A 19,029-nucleotide genomic window follows, 5' to 3' on the forward strand; every position below is an offset into this window, starting at 1 on the left:
TTAAGGAGGACACTGAGTAAAAATGCGATTGAATTGGCGAAATCTCTCACTGATGTCTCAAAGAAAGCATCCAGCTTCGGGATTGGTTTACTTCGCAGGGAAGCATCTATCGTGACTTCGGTAAGTGGTTTATTTTCATCTACTGATATTAGCCCCAAGACGTCAAAACAATATACCTGATCAAATCCAAGTTATAACCGAAGTAGAGAATGAAGCTAAGTCCACACATACTGTTAAAATCTTTCATGCTTTGGTTGATCTCCCTCTATAAGGCCCTAGACCTCTAATTTGGTCCTAAGCCTCTCTCAAAGTTTCAGGATCCTAGGGATTTTCCTATAGCTTCATAAATGATCATCTAATTTGTATTTTTGAGCTTTTGTTGTTCTTTCCCTCTTCTGACTAAGTTCTTGCGTCCACCCCATGTCGCTGATAAATTCATTTCTCTATCTTAAACAGTTGAAACCAGGTCTTCTTCTTTTTTTTGGGGGGGGGGGAGATTCCCTGCACCAGTAAAAAGTTAGATATCAGATGAGAAGAGATATGCATTTATTAAAAAAGAAAAAGAACACTATTCGCCTTGCGCCTGCCAGGAAAGGCAATAAGTTTGAAAGGGCAAGCGAGGTTATCACTCTCAGCTAAATAAAACCCTTGCTACTCAACACACAAGAAACTTATCTGATGAAGGAATAAAGGAAAAAAGAGAGAAAGAGGAAAAGACAAGAAGTAGATAAAAAAAGCAAAAAAAAAGCAAAGTAAATCGGGGAAATACCTTAAAGAGAACGGCAACCTGTAGTGGGCTTGACATTAAATTCCCCCAGAAAATAAAAGTAACTTCTTTGCCTCTGACTTAAAAGCCGAAAAATTAAGCGCATTTTTCACTCACTCAGGTAATATGTTTCAAACATGGGGATCATAATGACGAATCGCAAAGGATGCCCGGGTGGTGCTCCTAAACTCATGAGTTAAGTTATCAGCTTTTCTTGTATTATGATCATGACAGTCTCTATTAAAAGTAAAAAGATTTTCAAAAGCAGGGGTGAGCAGCTGATTCAAATATTTATACGAGAAAATCGCGACTTGGTAATCTCGAATTTGGGATACATCCATTAACCTATTCTTTTGAAAATGCTCATAAGCAGGAAACTCATCAGAATCATCAAATTCAGATAATAATTTTACAGATCTATTCTTAAGTTTGTGTACTCTTTTGAAACATGTTACAAAATTACTTGCCCATACAGAGCATCCGTAGCTAATATATGGGTAAAATATAGAAAAATAAATCATTTTCAGGATCTTTTTTGGGACTAGATTTTTAATTTTTTGCATCACCCCAAGGTCTCTGCTTAATTTCTCAGCTATTGCACTTGAATGGTTTTTCCACGACAGGTTTTCATCAATTAAAAACCCCAAATACTTCGTTGTTGTTAATCTCTTTATCACATTTTCTTGAACCGTGATATGGTCATTTCCAGCACTAGACGAAAGTCTAGAAAATATCATGAAAAAGGTTTTAGAAAAGTTTAGGGTTAACATATTTTGCTGAGAAAAAGTTAGAAATTCAGAAACTGCATTATGAATTTTATTATATAAAACATCAAGTGAAAGCGCTGCCAGAAAGAGCAAAGTGTCATCTACAAATAGGATGACACCAGCCTCTGACAGGTAGTGTTTCACTCGATCAATAAAAATAATGAAAAGTAGAGGTCCCAAGATTGACCCTTGTGGGATCCCACACTCTATTTTCTTTTTTGAAGATAAAAATGACCCATTCTTAACTATCTGATAGCGATTGTGTAGATACGATTGAAACCACTCCAGACTTGAACCCTTCACCCCAATCGAGTCAAGAGCTTGAATAAGCTCTGAGTGGTCCACCGTATCGAACGCTTTTTTCATGTCCAAAAACACAGCTCAGGGTATGAGACCAGCTTCAAATGCATCACTAATCCTATCAACCAATTTAAGAACTGCTATATCCGTCGATAGCCCTTTTCTGAACCCAAATTGATTTTCCATTAGAAATTTATTCTTTCAATATAATAGCTTAATTGGGCGTGTACCACTTTCTCATATAACTTAGAGGAAAATGGAAGAGTAAAAAGAGGTCTTCGATTCGATGGGTCATCTTTTTTCCCTCCTTTATGAAGAGGAACCACTCTTGCAATCTTTAGCGCTTCCGGGAAGACTCCAAAGTCTAGAGAAAGGTTTATGAGGTGCGTCAACAAAGGTAAGACACTTGTTTTTGCGGCCTTTATGAGTTTCAGGGAAAACTCGTCCATCCCGCTAGAGCTTGACTTCATCGTAGTCAAGAATCATGCCACTTCCTGTTCCGAATATCTTGCAAACTCAAAGGAATTCTGACTTACAGGTTGTCTTTCTACGACAGATCCAAAACTCGCTGATGTGCGTATTTTAGCCCGCACTTGATCGCAAAGTCTTTTTCCTTCATGTGCAAAATAGCCACACAGAAATTCAGATATGTCTTGAGAATCAGTAAGACAACCTCCTGTTGTCTCCATGACTCTCACCTCCTCCTTACTATGAAATTGACACAAAAGTTTATATATTGTTTCCCACGTATTTTTCATATTCCCTTGATTTTCATGAAATTCATTTCGGAAATCAAGTTTCTGAGCATTTCGTTTTACTGAATTTAAAATATTCCAAAATCTCTTGAATTTTATAAAACTATCATCTGAATGATCCTTTAAATAATTCACATAAAGTTTGTTTTTCTGCTTTATTGAAACTAGAATAGCTTTTGATATCCATGGTTTCTTAGGAAAATCTTCGCAAGGGACATGTTTCATTCATTACATTCGTCACTACCTCACTGAATAGGTCATATGCAGTATTTGGACACTTTTCCTTTATTACAGGCGATAGATTCCTTTGACCTATCATATTTTTAAAACTATTAAGGTTTTATTATTCAGTTTACGGTAAAATGAAGCCTCTCCATTTTGTTTATTTTCATTTGGCTAATTCAGCTCTATTTCAATTATTAAAAGAGGGTGATCTATGCTGTTGGACGCAACCGCATGTTCTTGGGATCTTCGAAGCAATCCACCATTAACGAAAAAATTATCAATTAAAGATGCCGAGAGATGCGAAATCTGAGTTGGAATAGTAACAAGAGGAAAACTATCATGTGACACCATCATATTAACAAAATCTGAGCTATTCGCTCTTTTTAGTAAATCTATATTAAAATCTCCCATCATAAATTTGTTTTTATTTTCATTATTAATTTTATCTAACAATGGTTCAAATTTATCAAGAAAAAAACTAATATCACATGACGGATTTTTGTAAATTAATCCCAAAATCAAGTTCCTTTCCCCTTCATTTTTAATTTCAATGAAAAGTGTTTCGATCCTACCTTCAAGCCACAGGGAAAGGTCAGCCCTAACCCAATATTGGGTACCTTCATTAATCAAAAGGCCTAGACCGCCCCGCTCCATGGTTGTCCGTTCTCTTCGCTCGCAAACATATCCTGGGAAAGAAAAATCCCAGGGCAGTGACTTGCTATAAAAAACTGCCTCACGAAGGCATACAGTCCACGGTTTCTTTTATAGCTAACTTAAAATCTCACATAACTAAGAATAGACGTTTTTTAGACTTTTAAAATTCCAGAACACGATCGCTCTTTCTGCACTCTCAGGATTTGAATACTCATAAGGATTATTCGGATTCACATAATTACTTGGGTGACAATTCAACGAAAAGTTATCTATGCATTAATCATCTCCCGCTAGTGTATCACGTGCTAGGCTTCCAAGAATAAACCGGTTTTTTTCAAATTCATTCAAAGGGTCATAATATATATTTGCACTCATTGAAAAGGGTGACTACCTTTACGACAAAAAACAAAACAAAAAAAAACAAAAAACATACTTATAGTCACAAATAAGAATGAAAATCAAAGAGAGAAGAAAATAAAAAAAAACGTGAAAGGAACAGAAAATTTGGCTATAAAATACAAAAGGGAAAACTAGCATACAATTAATTCAACAACACAATTTATACAACACAAAATTATATGGTCAGATTCGTCAAACGAACCACTTCAGCCATAGCTCAAATTTTACGGATCTCTCCCGCTGAGTTTTTTCCAAAAATCGTCCCGTTATTAGACCAAACATTTCTGTTTCCAAGCTTACTCTTAGCCAAGTCAAGAATCTGTTTCTTTTTTGATGTTAGGTACTCGGTGACAAAAATTCCCGACCGAGCAAGCTTTGACTTACATGCAAACACTTTTCTTGCAATTTCAGCAGACTTGAACGCAACCAACACAGGCAAATTACACTTTTTTGCATTTACAATGGTGTCCGAATCAGTATAATTTGCTCGAAATTTAAATACAGAAACTATTGCGGTCGAAGAAAAATCAGAAATTTGCATTTTATCTGTAATCACATTCAATACACACTCAGAGATGGGAAGACCCCCACTATGGTCAACACCATGAAATACGAGCTGATTCAGTCGTTTTTCCTGCTCTATATCATCAATACAGGTTTCAAGCTGTTCAACCCTATTTTCTAGGGATAGGTTTGCGTTTTGAAAAGCCCGTAGTTTGTTTTCAATCTCATCAAACTTAGCCGAATACTGAACGAGTATAGAGTCGTGAATCTGAGAAACGATAGAGTCAACCATATCCGCACTATTTGACATTCCAACTTTTTTACAAACTTCTTTTTCAATATCATTCCGGATATTGGATTTAAGTGTGTCCAAGTCCGATAAAACAGAGTTTACTGAATTGACCGATGTATCTGGCAAACTCGAACCACTAATCTCAAGATGCTTATGAGGAAAATCAGCTAATTCCGCAAAAGCGTTCGCAACGCCTAATTCATTTTTCTTCTTAGCCTCCTTTGAAATGCTAACAAAGTTCGAAAGCTGTGAGGCTGTTGTTGTCACGATTTCATGGTTTCCGTAACAAAATACAACGTAAGATATTTTATTGTTCTTGGCCTTAATTATGTCCAAAACTCGGCAGGGCCATGGTGGATAACTTCTGAATTTTGCTAGAACAACAGCATCCTTTGTGAACTAAACCATTGAAAGGTATTATCAAAAAGGCAAAAAACTACACTTAGCTTTGAATAGGTAGGTCAACGTGAGCTTATGAATCACCTTATGATCGGTTCATCAGTCCAAATATCCAAAAAATTGTATTCAATTTCATTCAATATCAATTTCAATATCAAGTGCTAGTAGTCTTGTAGATTAAGTCATCATTTTTGGAGTGACTAAAACCCATATTAATGAAGTTTAGATATGGTTAAGCTTCTTTTAAGTAGAGAGGGGTCATGAGGTCCGACGATAACACCACCCCTTCGAATCCCAATCCGGACACTTTTTTTTAAAACTCCCACGCGAACACCATATATGGGCATAGAGTCAGTAGGGAGAACACGTGGTTAATGGGGTCAATGACCTCTTTTTCCAAGATCGAGTTATTTGTTGTTTCTATGTGTAATAGCTCCGGGACGAAGGTTGCACATGCGCATTGAATTCTAACGGGGACAATGTTATTGATCTAGGACTCGAGGGGGAAGTGAATTTCCGAGAAATTGATTTGCATAATCAAAGTGTGTCAACAACAACAACATCGACCTTGACATTCACTGAGAGCGTGCACTTACAACACCGGTACGAACCACGTGGTTTATGGTCCATATATGGGCATAGAATACTGACGGGGCTCCAAATATGGGCATGGACTCATTAGGGGGAACACGTGATTAATGGGGTCAATGACCTAAATTTCACAACAACAACATCGACCTTGATATTCGCTGAGAGCGTGCACTTACAACAACAAAAACCCGGAATTTGGAACACCTGTGCTGTCGACCTCAATTCACCTATCGTGAATCAATAATTCCCCTTAGAAACAACAAATTAATTTTCCCTTTCTTGACAGATCAATCAATCAATGACATCATCTGTCAGACTTTAAAAATTTTCGCCCTAGAAACATTTCTCCAGGAATAGATCCAAGTCATCAATGTCTTTGCCTCGGAAACAACTCTTTTGGTTGAACTCCAAAAGATATTAATAACCAAAGGCCATGGAAACAATTAGGCAAGAAACATCTTAGCGATGAATTGTTTTAGCGCGCGAGAAGGTTTCCTATTAATTTGAAATTCGTTAGCACAGAGATGCCAATAACAAAGGAACACTCTGAATTTACGTTTAGGGATTATTTGGGCGAAACAGTTTTAGACAGGTTATGGAACTATTTCGGCGAAACAGATAGAGACATTTTAAAAGAAGATTTTTGAAGAGATTTTAGAAGAGAATTTGAGTGTGGTCGTTATAATACACAAGTTTCATTTGAACAGTGTTGTGAGGTCGTCTAACCCAACCCCAAAGGGTTCCGATCCTCCTACCCCAACCCCGAAGGAAGCCCCCGGTCCTCAAAGGCCCCCAAGCTCCCAAAGGCCCTCCACCGGTCCCCAAATGTCCCCCAGGCCCCCCACTGGCCCCCCGGACACTCAAAGGTCCCCCAAGCTCCCAAAGGGCCACCGGCGCCCCCAAAGGCCCACCCCAGACCCTCAACGGCCATCCCCGGGCCCCCCAAAGGCCCAACGAGTTCTCAAAAGCCCAACAGGGTCCCAAAGGCCCTCCACCGGTCCCCAAATGTCCCCCCGGCTCTCCACTGGACCCCCGGGCCCCCAAAGGCCCGCACCCGGCCCCCCAAGGTCCACCGGGCTCCCAAACGACCAATCGGTCCTCAAGTGCCCCCCAGCCCCCCAAAGGCCCTCCCTGTGCCCCAAAGGCCCTCCCCCGGCCCCCAAAGGTCCCCCGGGATCCCAAAGGTTCAATCGGCACTCAATGGCCCCCCAAAGGCCCTTCCAGGGCCCCCTACGGGCCCCCAGCCCCCAAAAAGGCCGTCCCTGTGCCCCCAAGGCCCTCCTCCGGTCCCCAAAGGCCCATCGAGCTCCCAAAGGCCCACCGGGGTCCCAAAGGCCCTCCACCGGTCCCCAAATGTCCCCCCGGCCCCCAAAGGCCCTCCCGGTGCCCCAAAGGACCTCCACCGGTCCCCAAAGGCCCATCGAGCTCCCAAGGGACCAACGGGGACCCAAAGGTCCTCCTCCGGTCCCCAAAGGCCCAACGAGCTCCCACAGGTCCAACTGTGTCCCAAAGGCCCTCCCCCGGTCCCCAAACGTCCCCCAGGCACCCAAAGGCCCTCCCCCGGCCCCCAACTGCCCCCCAAGCTCCCAAAGGATCACCGGCGCCCCCAACTGCCCCCCAAGCTCCAAAAGGATCACCGGCGCCCCCAAAGGCCCACCCAGACCCCCAAAGGCCCTCCCCGGGCCCCACCAAGGAATTATTTACTGACCATCAGTTGTTGTGATTTTAAAAGTTCGGCTTTTGTTTTCTAAAATCATCGCCTAAAATGCCTCAAACTGTTTCACACAAAGAGACACATACACAGAGACACACACACAGAGACACAAACAGAGACAAACAAACAAAAACACACACACAGAGACACACACACACAGACACACCCACAGAGACACACACAAAGAGACAAACACACAGAGACACAAACATACAGAGACACACACAGGTGATGGTTTTCCTTGTCACAGTTACATTTTCTTGATTTTTCAAAGTTCATTTTGAATTTCTTTCGTTAAAATGGAAGAGTTGAAATATTTCAGCAGTGTTTGGTTGTGGTTTAACTTGTCACAGTTATATTTTATTGAGTTTTCAAAGTTCATTTTGAATTTCTTTCGTTGAAATGCAAGAGTTGGAATATTTAAGTAGTGTTTGGTTGTGGTTTAACTTGTCACAGTTACATTTTCTTGATTTTTAAAAGTTAATTTTGAACTTCTTTTGTTGAAATGCAAGAGTTGGAATATTTCAGTAGCGTTAGGTTGTGGTTTAACTTGTCACACTTAAATTTTCTTGATTTTTCAAAGTTCATTTTTAATTTCTTTTGTTGAAATGCAAGAGTTGGAATATTTCAGTAGTGTTTGGTTGTGGTTTACCCTGTCAAAGTTACATTTTCTTGATTTTTCAAAGTTCATTTGAATTTAAGTCGTTTAAAAGCAAGATTTGGAATATTTAATAAGTGTTTGGTTGTGGTTTACCTTGTCACAGTTAAATTTTCTTGATTTTTCAAAGTTTATTTGAATTTCTTTCGTTGAAATGCAAGAGTTGGAATATTTCAATAGTGTTTGATCGTGGTTTACCTTGTCAAAGTTACATTTTCTTGATTTTTCAAAGTTCATTTTGAATTTCTTTCGTTGAAATGCAAGAGTTGGAATATTTCAGTAGTGTTTGGTTATGGTTTACCTTATCACAGTTACATTTTCATGATTTTTCAAAGCTCATTTTGAATTTCTTTCGTTGAAGTGCAAGAGTTGTAATATTTCAATAGAGTTTGGTTGTGGTTTACCTTGTTACAGTTACATTTTCTTGATTTTTCAAAGTTCATTTTGAATTTCTTTCGTTGAAGTGCAAGAGTTGGAATATTTCAGTAGTGTTTGGTTATGGTTTACCTTGTCACAGTTACATTTTCTTGATTTTTCAAAGTTCATTTCGAATTTCTTTCGTTGAAATGCAAGAGTTGGAATATTTCAGTGGTGTTTGGTTATGGTTTACATTGTCACAGTTACATTTTCATGATTTTTCAAAGTTCATTTTGAATTTCATTCGTTGAAGTGTAGGAGTTGGAATATTTCAGTAGTGTTTGGTTGTGGTTTACCTTGTCACAGTTACATTTTCTTGATTTTTCAAAGTTCATTTTGAATTTCTTTCGTTGAAATGCAAGAGTTGGAATATTTCAGTAGTGTTTGGTTGTGGTTTACCTTGTCACAGTTACATTTTCTTGATTTTTCAAAGTTAATTTTGAATTTCTTTCGTTGAAATGCAAGAGTTGGAATATTTCAGTAGTGTTTGGTTGTGGATTACCTTGTCACAGTTACATTTTCTTGATTATTCAAAGTTCATTTTGAATTTCATTCGTTGAAATGCAAGAGTTAAAATATTTCAGTAGCGTTCGGTTGTGGTTTAACTTGTCAGAGTTACATGTTATTGATTTTTCAAAGTTCATTTTGAATTTCTTGCGTTGAAATGCAAGAGTTGGAATATTTCAGTAGTGTTTGGTTGTGGTTTACCTTGTCACAGTTACATTTTCTTGATTTTTCAAAGTTCATTTTGAATTTTTTTCGTTGAAATGCAAGAGTTGGAATATTTCAGTAGTGTTTGGTCGTGGTTTACCTTGTCACAGTTACATTTTCTTGATTTTTCAAAGTTCATTTTGAATTTCATTCGTTGAAATGCATGAGTTGGAATATTTCAGTAGAGTTCAGTTGTGGTTTAACTTGTCACAGTTATATTTTCTTGATTTTACAAAGTTCATTTTGAATTTATTTGTTGAAATGCAAGAGTTGGAATATTTCAGTAGTGTTTGCTTGTGGTTTACCTTGTCACAGTTACATTTTCTTGATTTTTCAAAGTTCATTTTGAATTTCTTTCTTTGAAAAGCAAGAGTTGGAATATTTCTGTAGTGTTTGGATGTGGATTACCTTGTCACAGTTACATTTTCTTTATTTTTCAAAGTTCATTTTAATTTATTTCATTGAAATTCAAGAGTTGGAATATTTCAGAAGTGTTTGGTTGTGGTTTAACTTGGCAAATTTACGTTTTAATGATTTGTCAAATTTTAGTTTTAATTTTTTTCTTTGAAATGCAATAGTTGGAATATTACAGTAGTGTATTGTTATGGTTTACCAAATCAGAGGTAAATTTTCGTGTTATTTAAAAGTCATTTATTATTTAATTAATTGAACTTAAATTTTAGGAAGCTTAAGGTGGTGTTTGCTCATTGTTTACCTTGTCATAGTTAAATTTTCGTGATTTTTCAAAGTTCATTTTGAATTTATTTCGTTGAAATGCAAGAATTGGAATATTTAAGTAGTGTTTGCTTATTGTTTAAATTGTCACAGTTAAATTTTCTTGATTTTTCAAATTTCATTTTGAATTTCTTTCCATGAAAAGCAATAGTTGGAATATTTCAGAAGTGTATGGTTTTGGTTTACCTTGTCAAAGTTAAATTTTCTTGATTTTTCAAAGCTCATTTTGAATTTCTTTCGTTGAAATGCAAGAGTTGGAATATTTCAGTGGTGTTTGGTTATGGTTTACCTTGTCACAGTTACATTTTCCAGATTTTTCAAAGTTCATTTTGAATTTCTTTCGTTGAAATGCAAGAGTTGGACTATTTCAGTAGTGTATGGTCGTGGTTTACCTTGTCACAGTTACATTTTCTTGATTTTTCAAAGTTCATTTTGAATTTCTTTAATTGAAATGCAATAGTTTGCATATTTCAGTAGTGTTTGGTTGTGGTTTAACATGTAACAGTTACATTTTCATGATTTTTCAAAGTTCATTTTGAATTGCATTCGTTGAAATGCAAGAGTTTGAATATTTCAGTAGTGTTTGTTTATGGTTAACCATGTCACAGTTACATTTTCTTGATTTTTCAAAGTTAATTTTGAATTTCGTTCATTGAAATGCATGAGCTGGAATATTTCAGTAGTGTCTGGTCGTGGTTTACCATGTCACGGTTATATATTCTTGATTTTTCAAAGTTTATTTTGAATTTCTTTCGTTGAAATGCAAGAGTTGGAATATTTCAGTAGTGTTTTGTCGTGGTTTACCTTGTCACAGTTACATTTTCTTGATTTTTCAAAATTCATTTTGAATTTCTGTCGTTGAAATGCAAGAGGTTGAATATTTCACTAGTGTTTGGTTGTGGTTTACCTTGTCACAGTTACATTTTCTAGATTCTTCAATTTTAATTTTGAATTTTTTTCGTTAATATGAAAGAATTGGAATATTTCGGTAGTGTTTGTTCGTGGTTTACCTAGTCAAAATTACATTTTCTCTATTTTTATAAGTTAATTCTTGAATTTCTATAGTTTAAATTAACGATTTTTAATATTTAATCATTGTTTGATTGTGGTTTACCTTGTCACAGTTACATTTCTTGATTTTTAAAAGTTCATTTGAATTTATTTCGTTGAAATGCAAGAGTTGGAATATTTCAGCAGTGTTTGGTTGTGGTTTACCTAGTCACAGTTACATTTTATTTATTTTTCATATTTCATTTTGAATTTCTGTCTTTGATATGCATGAGTTGGAATATTTCAGTAGTGTTTGGTTGTGGTTTACCTTGTCACAGTTACATTTTCTTGATTTTTCAAAGTTCATTTTGAATTTCTTTTGTTGAAATGCAAGAGTTGGAATATTTCAGTTGCGTTCGGTTGTGGTTTAACTTGTCACAGTTACATTTTCTTGATTTTTCAAAGTTCATTTTGAATTTCTTTCATTGAAATGCAAGAGTTGGAATATTTCAGTAGTGTTTGGTTGTGGTTTACCTTGTCGAAGTTACATTTTCTTGATTTTTCAAAGTTCATTTTGAATTTCTTTCGTTGAAAATCAAGAGTTGGAATATTTAAGTAGTGTCTGATTGTGGTTTACCTTGTCACAGTTACATTTTCTTGATTTTTTCAAAGTTCATTTGAATTTCTTTCATTGAAATGCAAGAGTTGGAATATTTCAGAAGTGTTTGGTTATGGTTTACCTTGTCACAGTTAAATTTTCTTGATTTTTCAAAGTTCATTTTGAATTTCTTTCGTTGAAATGCAAGAGTTGGAATATTTCAGTCGTGTTTGGTGGTGGTTTACCTTGTCACAGTTACATTTTCTTGATTTTTCAAAGTTCATTTTGAATTTCTTTCATTGAACTGCAATAGTTTGACTATTTCAGGAGTGAATTTTTATGGTTTACTTTGTCACAGGTACACTATCAAGATTTTGCAAACCCCATTTTGAATTTCTATCGTTGAAATGCACGAGTTAGAATATTTAAGTTGTGTTTGCTTATGGTTGACCCTTTCAAAAATAAAATTTCTTTATTTTTCAATGTTCATTTTGAATTTCTTTCGTTTAAATGAAAGAGTTGTAATATTTAAGTAGTGTTTGGTTATGGTTTACATTGTCACAGTTACATTTTCCTGATTTTTCAATGTTCATTTAGAATTTCTTTCGTTGAAATGCAAGATTTGGACTATTTCAGTTGTGGTTGGTTATTGTTTACCTTTTCACAGTTACATTTTCTTGTTTTTTCAATGATCATTTTGAATTTCATTCGTTGAAAAGCAAGAGTTGGAATATTTCAGTTGTGTTTGCTTATGGTTTACCTTGTCACTGTTTCATTTTCTTGATTTTTCAAAGTTCATTTGAATTTCTTTCGTTGAAATGCAAGAGTTGGAATATTTCAGTAGTGTTTGGTTATGGTTTACCTTCTCACAGTTACATTTTCTTGATTTTTCAAAGTTAATTTCGAATTTCTTTCGTTGAAATGCAAGAGATGGAATATTTCACTTGTTTTAGGTTATGGTTTACCTTATCACAGTTACATTTCCTTGATTTTCAAATTCATTTGAATTTCTTTCGTTGAAATGTAAGAGTTGGAATATTTCACTAGTGTTTGGTTCTGGCTTAGCTTGACACATTTACACACATGTATTCACATATGTACACACACACACACATACACGCATACACATACAAACACCCACATAATGAACTTTGAATAATCAAGAAAATGTAACTGTGACAAGGTAATCCACAACCAAACACTACTGAAATATTCCAACTCTTGCATTTCAACGAAAGAAATTCAAAATGAACTTTGAAAAATCAAGAAAATGTAACTGTGACAAGGTAAACCACAACCAAGCACTACTGAAATATTCCAACTCTTGCAGTTCAACGAAAGAAATTCAAAACGAACTTTGAAAAATCAAGAAAATGTAACTGTGACAAGGTATACCACAACCAAACACTACTGAAATATTCCAACTCTTACATTTCAACGAATGAAATTCAAAATGAACTTTGAAAAATCAGGAAAATGTAACTGTGACAAGGTAAACCATAACCAAACACAACTGAAATATTCCAACTCTTGAATTTCAACGAAAGAAATTCTAAATGAACTTTGAAAAATCAAGAAAATTTAACTGTGACAAGGTAAACCACAACCAAACACTACTGAAATATTCCAACTCATGCATTTCAACGAAAGAAATTCAAAATGAACTTTGAAAAATAAGAAAATGTAGCTGTGACAAGGTAAACCACAACCAAACACTATTGAAATATTCCAACTCTTGCACTTCAACGAAAGAAATTCAAAATGAGCTTTGAAAAACCAAGAAAATGTAACTGTGACAATTTAAACCAAAACCAAACACCACTGAAATTTTACAACTCTTGCATTTCAACGAAATAAATTCAAATGACCTTTGAAAAATCAAGAAAATGTAAATGTGACAAGGTAAACAATGACCAAACACTACTGAAATATTCCAACTATCGCATTTCATCGTAAGAAATTCAAATGAACTTTGAAAAATCAAGAAAATGTAACTGTGCCAAGGTAAACCACAACCAAACACTTCTGAAATATTCCAACTCTTGCTTTTCAACGAAAGAAATTCAAATGAACTTTGAAAAATCAAGAAAATGTAACTTTGACAAGGTAAACCACAACCAAACACTACTGAAATATTCCAACTCTTGCATTTCAACAAAAGAAATTCAAAATGAACTTTGAAAAATCAAGAAAATGTAACTGGGACAAGTTAAACCACAACCGAACGCTACTGAAATATTCCAACTCTTGCATTTCAACAAAAGAAATTCAAAATGAACTTTGAAAAATCAAGAAAATGTAACTGTGACAAGTTAAACCACAACCAAACTCTACTGAAATGTTCCAACTCTTGCATTTCAACTAAAGAAATTCAAAATGAACTTTGAAAAATCAAGAAAATGTAACTGTGACAATGTAAACCACAACCAAACACTGCTGAAATATTCCAACTCTTGCATTTCAACGAAAGAAATTCAAAATGAACTTTGAAAAATCAAGAAAATGTAACTGTGACAAGGTAAACCATAACCTGTGTGTGTCTCTGTGTGTTTGTGTGTCTGTGCGTGTGTCTCTGTGTGTGTGTCTCTGTGCGTGTGTCTGTGTGTGCGTGTCTCTGTGTGTGTGTCTCTGTGTGTTTGTCTCTGTTTGTGTCTCTTTGTACGTGTCTCTGTGTATGTGTATCTTTGTGTGAAACAGTTTGAGGCATTTTAGGTGATGATTTTAGAAAACAAAAGCAGAACTTTTAAAATCACAACAACTGATGGTCTGTAAATATTTCCTTTGTGGGGCCCGGGGTGGGCATTTGGGGGTCTGGGTGGGCCTTTGGGGGCGCCGGTGATCCTTTGGGAGCTTGGGGGGCAGTTGGGGGCGCCGGTGATCCTTTGGGAGCTTGGGGGGCAGGTTGGGGCCGGGGGAGGGCCTTTGGGTGCCTGGGGGACTTTTGGGGACCGGTGGAGGGCCTTTGGGACCCCGTTGGTCCTTTGGGAGCTCGCTGGGCTTTTGGGGACCGGTGGAGGGCCTTTGGGACCCCGTTGGTCCTTTGGGAGCTCGATGGGCCTTTGGGGACCGGTGGAGGACCTTTGGGGCACAGGGAGGGCCTTTGGGTGCCGGGGGGACATTTGGGGACCGGTGGAGGGCCTTTGGGACCCCGTTGGTCCTTTGGGAGCTCGATGGGCCTTTGGGGACCGGAGGAGGACCTTTGGGGCACAGGGAGGGCCTTTTTGGGGTCTGGGGGCCCTTTGGGTGCCCGGGACGGGCCTTTGGGGGTCTGGGGGGCCCTTGAGTGCCGATTGGTCCTTTGGGAGCCCGGGGGCCCTTTGGGTGCCGGGAGTGGGCTTTGGGGGCACAGGGAGGGCCTTTGGGGTCTGGGGGGCACTTGCGGACCGATTGGTCGTTTGGGAGCCCGGTGGACCTTTGGGGGCCGGGTGAGGGCCTTTGGGGGTCCGGGGGGCCAGTTGGGAGCCTGGGGGACATTTGGGGACCGGTGGAGGGCCTTTGGGACCCTGTTGGTCGTTTGAGAACTCGATGGGCCTTTGGGGGGCCCGGGGATGGCCGTTGAGGGTCTGGGGTGGGCCTTTGGGGGCTCCGGTGGCCCTTTGGGAGCTTGGGGGACCTTTGAGTGTCCGGGGGGACAGTTGGGGTCCGGGGGGACATTTGGGGACCGGTGGAGGGCCTTTGGGAGCTTGGGGGGCCTTTGAGGACCGGGGGCTTCCTTCGGGGTTGGGGTAGGAGGATTGGAACCCTTTGGGGTTGGGTTAGAGGACCTCACAACACTGTTCAAATGAAGCTTGTGTATTATAACAACCACACTCAAATTCTCTTCTAAAATCTCTTCAAAAATCTTCTTTTAAAATGTCTCTATCTGTTTCGCCGAAATAGTTCCATAACCTGTCTAAAATGGTTTCGCCCAAATAATCCCTAAACGTAAATTCAGCGTGTTCCTTTGTTATTGGCATCTCTGTGCTAACGCATTTCAAATTAATAGGAAACCTTCTCGCGCGCTAAAACAATTCATCGCTAAGATGTTTCTTGCCTAATTGTTTCAATGGCCTTTGGTTATTAATATCTTTTGGAGATCGACCAAAAGAGTTGTTTCCGAGGCAAAGACATTAATGACTTGGATCTATTCCTGGAGAAATGTTTCTAGGGCGAAAATTTTTTAAGTCTGACAGATGATGTCATTGATTGATTGATCTGTCAAGAAAGGGAAAATTAATTTGTTGTTTCTAAGGGGAATTATTGATTCACGATAGGTGAATTGAGGTCGACAGCACAGGTGTTCCAAATTCTGGGTTTTTGTTGTTGTAAGTACACGCTCTCAGCGAATGTCAATGTCGATGTTGTTGTTGTGAAATTTAGGTCATTGATCCCATTAACTACTTGGTCTCCCTAATGAATCCATGCACATATTTGGTGCCCCGTCAGTATTCTATGCCCATATATGGACCATAAACCACGTGGTTCGTACCGGTGTTGTAAGTGCACGCTCTCAGTGAATGTCAAGGTCGATGTTGTTGTTGTTGACACACTTTGATTACCCAAATCAATTTCTCGGAAATTCACTTCCCCCTCGAGTCCTAGATCAATAACATTGTTCCCGTTAGAATTCATTGTGCATGTGCAACCTTCGTCCCGGAGCTATTACACATAGAAACATCAAATAAATCGACCTAGGAAAAAGAGGTCATTGACCCGATTAACCACGTGTTCCCCCTAATGACTCTATGCCCATATATGGTGTTCACGTGGGAGTTTTAAAAAAAAGTGTCCGGATCGAGATTCGAAGGGGTGGTGTTATCGTCGGACCTCCTGACCCCTCTCTACTCTTTTAATGGAGTGCAATTATATATATTGTCAAACAGTTCGTGATAACGAACAGTAAATAAGGAGCGACCTGGCTCAATAGGAACTGGACCTCCAAAAACGGAATTTTGATACCAATAGATACATTAAAAAAATTAGATTTTTATGCTGATTTTCAATATATAAATTTCATCAAATCTAGTCTCAAAAAGGGGGAAACACCCCCTAAAAATCATAGAATCTTGATGAAAATCACACCATCGTATTCAACGTATCAGAGAACCCTATTATAGAGGTTTCAAGCTCCTATCTGCAAAAATGTGGAATTTTGAATTTTTTGCCAGAAGAAAGATCACGGATGCGTGTTTATTTGTTTTTTTTTTCAGGGGTGATCGTATTGACCCAGTGGTCCTAGAATATTGTAAGATGGCTCTTTCAGATGGAAAATTAAAGTTCTATTGCTATTCTAGTTCTATTGCTATTAGAATAAGAAGTTTTTTTTAAAGTACTAAACAACTTAACCTTAGCGGGTAAATATCTTTTTAACTTTAGTGCTTTTTACGCTTAAGCACTACCTTTAATTCTTAGCGTAAAAAGCGAGGGCCGAGGAAGGGGCAACCCCTCTCCCATACAGAATAATTTCTTTTCGTCTTTAATTTTAATGTTGCTCCTTACTTTCAGTTGAATATTTTTTTTTAATCAGCATACAAAACCAATTTATTTAATGTAATAACTGTTATCAGAATTCCTTTTTTTAAAGTTTCGGCTACTATTGGGCCGACTTGCTCTTAACTTACAAGAACTATTTGACTTAACATGGATGTTGTACCTTTATAAATTATAAAAGAACATTTAGATTTTGGAAAGTTGAAAGAAAGACTGCCTAAAAATTCAGATTCTACTTGCGCAATTTTCTATCAATTCGTAGGATTTTTCTGATTCTTTCGTGTGGCAATAATATAAATTTAACAACATCAAATAGAAATAAAATTTATCAATAGATCTATTTAACCGTAATTTTTAATTTCTCAACGTTATAAGTAAAAAAAAAATCTGTTTAAGATATGTCTTGATTTCAGCAGAGTATAAATGATACAATAAGAAGAACTTTTATGCCTTGGAACTTTTACGGTTTGGTGAGCGGAAGGGGGTCTAACAAAGCCCCTGTTTATAGTAATTTTTGTTTGTTTTAAGTTTGACATGAATATTCAACTAAAATTTTGCTCGTTTTTGGTTCGTTTATTCATCTATATCGGTGTCTATTATCTTTGCGTTTGACATGACTATTTGTTTTACTCTGTTTGTTTTGGGTTTCATTTATTCTTTTCGAGCAAAAATATTTTTATTTTGGTATCAATTATACGCAAACCGAATACGATAGGAGAAAACCGATAGCTCCAATCTATAAAGCTTGCTCCGTGGGGGTGTGATGTAAATATTGGTTGATAGAAATCATGGGCATATACTAGTACTACTAGTAATGATGCTATTACTACTACTACAAATACTTCTACGACTACTTATTATACTAATAAAAATGCCACTATTACCACTAATAATACTACTGTTACTACTACAACTACAACTACTACAACAACAATTGCAGCAGCTGCTACAACTACAACTACTTCATATCCTTCTACTACTACTACTGATCCCTCTACTACTAACGTTATTATTAATATTATCATTGATATTATTACCGCTATTGCTACTACAATTGCTGATACTACTGCTACTAACTCTACTTCTACTACTACTACTACTACTACTACTACTAATAATAATAAACTACTACTACTACTACTACCACTACTATTTTCTAACAACTCACTGCAGCGCCAATGCTACACAAACACAAAGCACCTTTGAATTACCCCAGCCGAGATATAGCCTACCCTGCACACTCAGACCTAAAATTTTCTTATGTCGGAAGATCACTTTTGTTCAAAAACCCAGCAAGTGTAGTAATGTCCCTTCTTTTCTAGTCAAACAAGGCAAGTTCTTCAAGAAACTTAGAAACTAGCCGGCCATCAATGAAGACAGTCAAGGACTTTCAGGATAATCTTTACAATCCACAAGGGAGATCACGCAAAAGAAAATTGGCTCCCAAACTACCAATTCTGTCTAATACAGAAACTATGCGCCAAGTGAGGGTGAGTGTCTAAACTTCTTCGCTGAATAAAAATAAAAAAAAATCGTGAGAACACTTTTACTGACTAAGATGCCACTAATATATAGAATTATAACTGGATAAACCACCATGGTTGTTGTCGATCAGATATATGATGGGTAACATGCCAACATGACAGAGCTAGAACGCGGTAAGTGTTAGAGGGTATCATCCCAGAACATTTGACTCACAGCAATTAAATATTTAGCTTCACCTGTCCAAAGATGCCTTCTTCGTTTTTATTTGCCTTTTTTGGGGGGAGGGGGAATGCGTTAATTTTTATTACGAGCATCTTCTCATAATATGGTACGCAAGTAGAGAGCTATCTTATACTCCGGTACCCACACCATATATGGGCATAGAGTCATTAGGGAGAACACGTGGTTAATGGGGTCAATGACCTCTTTTTTCCAAGGTCGATTTATTTGATGTTTCTATGTGTAATAGCTCCGGGGCGAAGGTTGCACATGCGCATTGAATTCTAACGGGAACAATGTTATTGATCTAGGACTCGAGGGGGAAGTGAATTTCCGAGAACATGATTGCATAATCGATCGCGAATGTCATGGTGTCCAGAA

At 37.6% G+C, this 19,029-nt stretch overlaps 1 protein-coding gene across 1 annotated transcript in view; it reads right to left on the reverse strand.

Annotated features, from left to right (window-relative positions):
* Positions 1–19,029, reverse strand: part of LOC148949278 (uncharacterized) — a 328,547-nt gene that overhangs the window by 143,243 nt on the left and 166,275 nt on the right. The window contains exon 10 of the mRNA XM_089092668.1: positions 4,480–4,878. Coding sequence (XP_088948794.1) covers positions 4,480–4,878 — 399 coding nt within the window. The remainder of the gene's footprint in view (positions 1–4,479; positions 4,879–19,029) is intronic.

Source organism: Artemia sp. Qi Xiang Cuo, chromosome 8 (assembly GCF_049724085.1).
Source record: "Artemia sp. Qi Xiang Cuo chromosome 8, ASM4972408v1, whole genome shotgun sequence".
Taxonomy (NCBI): domain Eukaryota; kingdom Metazoa; phylum Arthropoda; class Branchiopoda; order Anostraca; family Artemiidae; genus Artemia; species Artemia sp. Qi Xiang Cuo.